This window comes from Thunnus maccoyii, chromosome 21, assembly GCF_910596095.1.
Source record: "Thunnus maccoyii chromosome 21, fThuMac1.1, whole genome shotgun sequence".
In the NCBI taxonomy this organism is placed as follows: Eukaryota; Metazoa; Chordata; class Actinopteri; order Scombriformes; family Scombridae; genus Thunnus; species Thunnus maccoyii.
Window position 1 is genome coordinate 7,294,168 of NC_056553.1, and position 9,243 is coordinate 7,303,410.

The window sequence follows — 9,243 nt, forward strand, 5'->3', positions numbered from 1 at the left end:
TCATTTACTTTCCTGTTGAACTGTCTTCTTTATCTCTTGTCTACAATGTCTTGTCTGTCTTATCACTTTTACAGCCTCTATGTAGATCACCACATTTTTCCCGGAGTAAGGGCCTGTAATGCCTAAAGAGACTTCAAAGGAAACTATTGTAATTGATCAACTTGCCTTCCAAATAGTAGGTGTGTAAGGAGTGACTTAATCTGCATGGCCGCCTTTAAAAGGATGCAGTTCCTCCTCATCTGTGATATCAGATGTTTGAAGATGGGCTGTAGACGCACGGACTGTCTTGCAAAGCCTCTGTCAGGTCTTTTTGAAAAACTTGGATCACTTGTAGGCTCTTATCCTTTCTATTTTTTTGTGATTCCTCTTATAGTTTCAGCAGCACTCGGCGGAGGCTTCACTTTCCTCAAAGACAGGGAAGACAATGACCTTGAACGGCAATTCACACCCAGGAAAGGACCCTCGAAGGCAACAAGAGCTTTTGTCAAGGAAAACTTTCCCTACAATGACTCGATGTTTTCAGAAGACAGGCTCTACGAAAAGGGCAGCTTTGCATCCCTCATTGCTGTGTCAACTAACAGCTCTAGTATACTAGCAAATCCTGCCTTTGAGGACATCATCAGACTCAACAATGAGATACTTAACATCACTGTGGGCAATAGGAGACTGGGATTCAAGGAGCTATGTGTCAAAGCCAATGGAGAATGCGTCTCAAATGTCATCCTAGAAATTATTAGGGCTAATGAAACTGACCAAAGGACCAGCATCACCTTCCCAGTACATACATACAGATCCAGTTCAGTCTTTCTGGGATCTGTGCTGGGTGGGGTTATTACAGACGCCAACAGCTCAGTCGTAACGGCTCAGGCGATCAAACTCTTCTACTACTTAGAGAATAAGGGAACCACAGCTGAAGCCTCAAAATTATGGCTGAGAGCATTCAAAGAGCTCCTATCAGCTGAGATGAACAGCAAACACATTGACGTATGTACCACACTGCTGCTAATATAAGACTGAAAAAAGGATATTTCTACATTTTTGCATGTTACTCAGTGATTCCATCTTTAAACCCAATATGTTTACTCATATAACATGTTTTCTGAACATTTTCAATGCTAAAATGTCTACTAGTGTACTTGATAGTAACATTTGAACTTCTCCGTGATTTAACTAATATATAACAATGATTTTTTTAGTTAGCATTCAACAACTATGGCTCATATTGGGGCTTAAATGGTGCACCAATGGATAGGAACTAGAAAAATCCAGCTTGAAACACTTCAACACTTCAAATTGCAGAGAGTTGCATTTCTGAAATGATTTTGTTGTTTAGTGATCTATTGGTGATGACTGCAGAAGTTATAGATAGATTTAGCATCAAGAACTTCTCCCTAGACAGGCAGAAATATAATATAGTGGGAACATACCAGTTTTTCCAGCTTTATTACAGTAGCTTCACTGGACAGTAATGTAATGCTTCCATTTTATTTTACTTTTGAGTAACTCTTTTCATTGTAAAAGCTTTATTGCTCTGTTTTATAAACAGAATATTACAACATTTGGAGATTGAGTGATAAAATTTCATAAAAACTTCAGATTTTTAATTTTAGCTTTTAGTTTTTGTTTAAATTTTTGTCCAGTTATATTTTATGTAAATTGTATCTGCCTATGTGATGGTCTAAAGGCTGTTTCAGTTCCCTCTCTGCAATCCATAAATACAACTCTGGTGGAGAAATACTACATTTTCTTAATTAATTTAAGTCTAAAAGTCTAAAAATGTGTGTATCAACCTTTAAAAAACACCATGGATAATTTGTGTGTATTTATAGACTCATCAGGTCATTAAAACCTCACATTTCCAGAGACAATATGGAGGAGATGACAGTATTGTCTTTAATGGTATCTGCAGCCTTATACAACCAAATACAACACTTTCAGGTGTTTGAAAGTCATTCTGGGAATTGTAGGACGTCACTAACTGAAATAGATGAGGCAGATTGAGGCATAGTTGAATTAGAGTCTAACAAATCGTGACAGAATAACTCCTTGAATGCACTGACTGCCACAAAATGGACAATATCTGACAATGTAAAAGGAAACAAAGGTGGATTTTGATTCATACCTGAACCTGCTGTACTGAGATATTGCTTTTAAGTGTAGGAGAAGCGTTTTCTCAGTATCTAAATAAATACTTTTAACGTGCAATAAAAAAAGCATACTAATGCATTTGCTAAACATATTAGTTACAGCCTGCCTGCTGCTGCTGTATCTTTACACTTGCTTCTCATATAATGCGGTTGGCAAGGTTGAAGACACACCGCTTTGTCCTGAAATTCAAGCTGCGCTGTCACGCCGGCTTTATTGCTGTCGTGACATCCATGTGTAAACACTGCTTTCCGACTGAAGAGCTGATGTTGGCTCCTTTCTGTTGTACTCTATTGTAGGTGTCTTACTACACCTCCAAATCCAAGCAGGAGGAGATTGACAGTCACACCACAGATGGCTTCCCTTTATTCCTCATCACTTATGCCTGTGCTATCACCTTCTCGGTGATATCCTGCCTGAGGTAAGAAGTGATCAGTGACTGTCACACAGCCAGCGATTTTCTGACTGCAGGCCAAGTCCAGGACACAGAGAGCTGCTGTTTATCAATGTGACTCATACAGGGAAGAAGCCACATCAAGTAGTGATAACAACAGTTTCAGCATCACTGTGTCTAAAGCAGCTTTATTATTTTAGAATCTGACGGCAAGTTTTTAAACATGCAACTTATGGGATGAGTTCACACAAAAAAAAATTTTTTCTACACTCACATGTCTTATATGTACTTGTATATGAGTTTTTGGTCACTGTAATCGTTCCTCCTGTTCATACCTGATGTGAAGAGAACTTGATGAAACGATGAGAGACAAAACCCACAGTCGTAAAAATGCATTTCAGAGATCAGCTGAAGCCATACTCATTTAATTTGGCTGACTCAGACTGCTGAAGCCTCATATAAGTTTCACTTAAACTTTTATATGCATTGTTACACCGGATGAGGACTGTGGATTTTGTCCTCAATCATTTATGTTAACATTGCATTAAGAAGGGCAACTATAAACTGGAGGAATGATTACAGCAACCAGTAACTCTCTCAGTGTATATATAGGCATGTAGGCATGTGAGTATTGTTTTAAGACAGACTTGAAAAAAATGTGAACCTGTCCTTTAAAGGAATAGTTTGACATTTTGGAAAATAAGCTCATTCACTTTCTTGCTTGAGTTAGCTACAGCCAGGACCATGAGACGGTTAGCTTAGCTTAGCATAATGACCGGAAACAAGAGGAAACAACTAGCCTGACTCTGTCTAAGATATCTGTGGTGACTTCACTGCTGCTGTTGCTTTTGCACTTCAGTTTTTGTACTGACTGTACAGACATTTGGAAATACAGACCATGTCTCACTTTGCTAACTTTGTTAAATCATGCTGTGTTTACTCCCTCGACAGACTGGACAATGTGAGGAACAAGCTGTGGGTGGCTGTCTTCGGGGTCCTGTCCTCTGGCCTGGCTATTCTCTCCTCTTTCGGCTTGCTGCTTTACATCGGGGTGCCTTTTGTTATTACAGTCGCAAACTCTCCTTTCCTAATACTTGGTGAGAAAAAGCACCTTCTGCCTTTTTGTTCCATTGTTTGGAGTGCAACATCTACTAGTTTCTGTATTTAAGTAAAAGTGACAAAACCATATCGTACAAAGTAATTCCAATGGTCAGTATTTTAACTGCTTCTTATGTTTTTAGGTAGATTAAAATCTAGCAATTCATCATGTTTTATGATTATTTTATGTTTTACACTTAATGTTTAATGTCTTAGATATGAAAAAACTCAGTACATCAAAACTGTAATTAATTTTACATCACTAACACAATTGTTTCAGGAATTGGCCTCAACAACATGTTCATACTGGTGTCCGACTGGCAGCACACCAACGTGACAGACCCAGTGTCGAAGCGGATGGCTCACTCTTACAAAGAAGCTATCATGTCCATCACCATCACCGCCCTGACCGACGTCCTCAAGTTCTTTATAGGCTTCACGTCTGACTTCCCGTCAGTGCAGTCGTTCTGCCTGTACACCAGCACCTCCATCATATTCTGTTACATCTACACAATCACCTTCTTCGGAGCCTTCCTCGCTCTAAACGGGAGGAGAGAAGCCAGCAACAGGCACTGGCTGACCTGCATGAAAATACCATCAGACAATCCTGATCATCGTTCTGAGATATATAACATCTGCTGTGTGGGAGGCGACTATGATAAGCACACTGGTGCAGAGAAAAAACAGCCTGCAAATAATTTCTTTAAGGATTACTACGGCCCATTTTTGATCAAACCGTGGGTCAAGAGAGGTGTAATCTTCCTTTATGTGGTATATTTAGCCACAAGTATTTATGGATGTTCCCAAGTACAACAGGGGATTGAGCTTTATGATCTGGCAGCTGATAACTCCCACGTTACGAGATTTAATAGGAAGGATAGGCAGTATTTTTCTGATTACGGTCCAGCTGTGATGGTCATCGTAAGTGAGAAATTCCCATATTGGGTTAGAATCAGGCGTTACCAGCTTGAGGCATGCCTGGACAGTTTTAAATGGCTTCCTTTTGTAGATAAGGATGTCTATACGTCTTGGTTTCACTCTTACTTGTCATATGGACGAGAAAGACATTTAAACCTTGACAAAAAAGACGTTTTTCTCAAAAACCTTTCTGAATTTTTGGATTTATTTCCTTTTTTCAAGCAAGATGTGAACTTCACTGGTGATGCCATTTATGCATCCCGCATTTTCATTCAGACTGTTGATATTGCCAACGCCAGTATGGAAATCCAAATGCTTAAGGGTCTTAAAACCACTGCAGGCAGATGCCATGTGGCGTCTTTATCATTTTATCACCGACAATTCATCTTCTATGACCAGTACGGTGTAGTAGTCAGTAGCACGATTAAGAATGTCATTGTGATCACAGCTGTGATGTTTGTCGTCTCTCTTCTGCTGATTCCAGACCCCCTCTGCTCATTATGGGTGACTTTTTCTATCGGCTCGGTGATGGCGGGGGTGACTGGTTTCATGACGCTATGGGACGTCAGTCTCGATTCCATATCCATGATAGTTTTTACCGTCTGCATTGGCTTTACTGTCGATTTCTCTGCTCACGTGTCTTATGCCTTAGCCTCCAGCAAGAAACCCAACCCCGATGACAAGGCGGTGGATGTGCTCTCCCATCTAGGCTATCCAATACTTCAAGGGGCCTTGTCCATCATTTTGGGAGTGTCAGTTTTGGCTACGTCTGACTTTCACACCTTCAGAACCTTTTTTAAAATTTTTTTCCTTGTCATGCTTATTGGGATGGTTCACGGCATAATTTTCATCCCAGTATTCCTGACATTATTTACATGTAGCTCAGAGAAAGATGTAAAAGAATGTAAGAACAAGACTGTGAAAATCAGCAAACTATGACCACTGTTGAAATATTTTCCAAAACTGTACTGAAAGTGACAGAGAAATCAATATAAATATTCCTTTAAAGCAAAAAATTTTACAAATTTTGTCAAAAATTTGACTTGAATTGAATGAAGCCTTTTGTCAAAAATATTTGTGGTGCATCATTTTTATGTTATTCATTTAAAAAAACACTCTGCTGTCCTTGTTTTAATTGATGAATTAATGGATGATTTCCAGTGATTTTTTTTGTAAACAGCAATTTTTGTACTCATTGACATGTAATATAAGTTAATTGTAGTTTAGGTTCCCATAAACATACATTAGTTTGGAGCTGTTTACATTTTACACATGACAATAAAGTCTTTTTCATATTGAATTGTTTGCCTACTTTGTGTGCTCTTGCTTTGCAGAAACTGACATATTCCCAGGTGTTGATAATGACGTTAATGATGACTGAGTTCCATTAAGTGTCCCAGTGAGCCAGTATACAGCAGGGCCCTGGAACTGACACACCTAAATGAAATTTCCTTCTATGACATGTGAAGATGTCTTTCATGAAAGGTTTATTACTGTTATTCCTAGAAAAATACACTGCAAAGTCATTTATTCTTTGTACTCTTTACTGCTTGAATAATGGACATCATTGTAACACATCACAATGCAACCCTGAAAAGATTATGTTTTAGTTGCACCTAAGAAATCTGACACATCATCTTAATGCAATTGTAATTTTTTGGTTAACTCTTGTTTGGGATGCTTTTAAAGATGAACCAACCCAAAAGTGATCTGGTACCACACTGCAGAATTTGTCCTTTTTCCAATATCATCATTTTAGCACAGTCACATGATGTGTGGCTGCTGTTGTTACCCTTAAATTCCAGTGGTCATGGTTTTGAAGGTTTTAGAGCCTTAAAGCTTAAATCTGCCACAATAATCACTAAGTCATATCAACAATCCTAAAGTTATGGTCTGCTATGGACGGCTGAAATGTTATCGTCTTCTAAGTTTTCAAGATGTTATTTCATTTGCACCATTTTAAAATGTCACATTATCCAAAAAGCTGCAGCGCCATTTGTCATTTTATGGAATTGGTGTTGATAACATATTCATTATGGTCTCCAACTGGCAGCACATTAACATTGAGAACCCACGCAGATGGCTCACACCTCACAAGGAAGGTGCTATGTCCACCACCATCATCATCATCTTCATTCTGACTGATGTTTTAGAATTTTTCTCCTCTGAACCATTCTGCTGAGAGCCATCATCACATTTTCCTACAATATTTGGGACCTTTCTTGATGGAAAGACAGGTAATAAATGGATATTTGTTGGCCTGGTCGCCACTAAATTGCTCCATTGGATGCAGAATTTGGATCTTACAATGATACATGGTCACTTATAAGATTAATAAGATATAAACAGCAATAGCATGGAGAGAGGACTTAGAATACAGTACATTGGCAATATAGCAACATAAAGAGCCACCTTAAATTCATACAGGCATATTTGATTATTAATAAGCCCGGACACATGTTTTCAGTGCCACTGACGCACAGCTCTATTCCCATGAGGCTCTGGACTTGAAAAGTAAATTTACTAAATTAAAACTAGCTGCTTTTCTCACAGTGGGAAAATGCAGTACACTCTTTTAGCACCATGAATAATCTGACTTATGAATTCCCTTAGACATAAACAGATGGAAAGGCAGCGCCATTTTGATATGCAGGCCGCATTTAAAATAAAGTTTCCCCAGTTATTTTCTGCACAGTGGCACAATGTTGGGTTTGCTGTTTAGGGGCTTGCAGAAATCAAAATTTCAAGTCCTGGATGCAGCTGTAGAGTATGTAGGTTGGTCAAGAAATCCAGCAGGTCTCCAGGTTTTAACTTTTACCCACCCTGATGGCCCAGCGTTGCTAGCTGGCTCTAAGCTCTGTCACCCTCCGTCACGCCTGTCTTCCCTCACCCTGCTTCCAGGACAAGATGCCTCTAGGCCATACAGCGTGACGTGACATGCCCCTACACTCAGGAGAGAGAAAGACAGAACAACCTAGGAACTTGATCTAATAAGAAAGAGAGAGACTGATGGATTGGTGATGAAGTACAGAGGTAGAGGAATAGATCAGATCCCCTTTCTGTGTAATCTGCTCGGCTAACACATGAAGGAGCCACAGCTTGCCTCAACAATAAATTAGTTTATTGATTGGAAACATATCTAGGTTGAAGGAAAGGCATGAATGAATTCCCACAGTGCCAATGAGCCCTGTAGGTATAAAACATCTGTAAAGATGAAATACAATGTTTGGGTTGCTGCTGATCTGCCTCTGTTGTACAGAGGTGTATGTTCTGCTGACATAAAAATGTGCGTTAACTGAATTTAAGTTGAAGAATTAGTTCAAAGTTGTCTCATGAGTTGTGAAAATGTAAAACTCAGAGTCATGTTAACTCCACTAGAGATAACATGTTCAATAAGGTATTAAGTTGACTCAACAACTGATCAGTTACGTTGACAATTATTATAATTATAAGTGTGATTTTTTTTAATAACTTTTCCATCATGTATATTTTCTTCAAACTACAAAAAAAAAGTCTCTGGAGAGTTTTAAGTCTCAAACAATGCATCCTTGATGACAATAAAGTCTGCTAATATGCTGATTGTGTTTCTTTATGTACTTCATTTAACGAGTTGAGTGATCTCTCAGCTGTACATTCACTCAACTCATCGTTTCAAGTCAAAACACTTCAAGTGATGAATTCTGAAATGGTCTGAGAATGAAAACTAGAAATTATAAGTTGAATTAACTTGAGATTAATTGTATATTTAAGTGGAGTTAATGACAAAAGATTAGTTGATTCCACTGTATGATGTTTTACAGTGTACACTATAAGGCCAAAAGTATGTGGACACTTGGACATTACACATATGTGGTTGTTGAACATCATTCCATAATCATGGGCACACAGTGCTAGCCTTCACTCTTCACGTAAACTGTCCAAAAGTATGTGGACAGTGGTATCCACTGACTATTTGCCATATTAAATTTCATATAACCATAGAAACAGTAAAATATGGCACTCCCAGATTAAATGTACATGTAGATATATCATGCTCCAACTTAAATACACTTGACAGGAAGTTTATCCATATAACTGTGGATCACACATCGTATTTAGCATTACGATTTGTAAGAACGTATGCATGAAAGTATTGAAAATAGGAGAGAATACATGCCGACGCCCATTAGTACAACACCCAATGACATTAAGAGAAACTAAACAAAAATGTAATAAATGAATATATAAAAATAAATAAATAAATATTCAGGATGATATTGTACTCTCAGTCTTCATGCTCTTTGTCGTCTCAGTTTTATTGTTTCACAACTTTGAATAAAAGTGGTTGTAATTAAGGTTTTCTTTCACATTGATCACCAGAAGAAAAAAAACCCATTCTTAATCAATAACGTGAGAGGAAATCTCGATCAATTGATCCAAATTAAGTTCTTGATTTTGATAAATCAGCCGAGGCTTATACTTGATGTGTTTCAGCACCGGACAGCTCCCTCACCGCTCCACCAAACACTGCGCCGTGATTGACAGAAGAAGCGGCCATACGCGGATCAATGGCGCTTCTGGAGCCCTATGAGATGATGAAGAAGACGGGCTTTAAGAGCGCACAGCTCCTGATGTGTCTCGTCGTGGCTTTTATAGGCCTACTTAATGCTTGTTGTGGTCGGAAGAGGGCGGAGTGCGTTTGTCATCCA

General features: G+C 38.7%; 1 protein-coding gene across 1 annotated transcript; it reads left to right on the top strand.

Annotated features, from left to right (window-relative positions):
- Nucleotides 1-261: 261 nt before the first annotated feature.
- On the top strand, nucleotides 262-5,607 carry LOC121888359 (patched domain-containing protein 3-like). Its single transcript, XM_042399825.1, has 4 exons — nucleotides 262-984; nucleotides 2,445-2,566; nucleotides 3,491-3,636; nucleotides 3,918-5,607. Exons 1-4 carry the CDS (start codon nucleotides 262-264, stop codon nucleotides 5,492-5,494), a joined length of 2,568 nt encoding a protein of 855 aa, XP_042255759.1. The 3' UTR covers nucleotides 5,495-5,607.
- Nucleotides 5,608-9,243: the final 3,636 nt, after the last annotated feature.

What these genes read in the sequence shown, in the direction of transcription:
- LOC121888359 (XM_042399825.1), top strand. Translation starts at nt 262, where the DNA reads ATGGGCTGTAGACGCACGGACTGTCTTGCAAAGCCTCTGTCAGGTCTT. An exon ending in TGAACAGCAAACACATTGAC is followed by an intron (nt 985 to 2,444) that starts GTATGTACCACA and finishes ACTCTATTGTAG; the next exon opens with GTGTCTTACTACACCTCCAA. An exon ending in TCGGTGATATCCTGCCTGAG is followed by an intron (nt 2,567 to 3,490) that starts GTAAGAAGTGAT and finishes CTCCCTCGACAG; the next exon opens with ACTGGACAATGTGAGGAACA.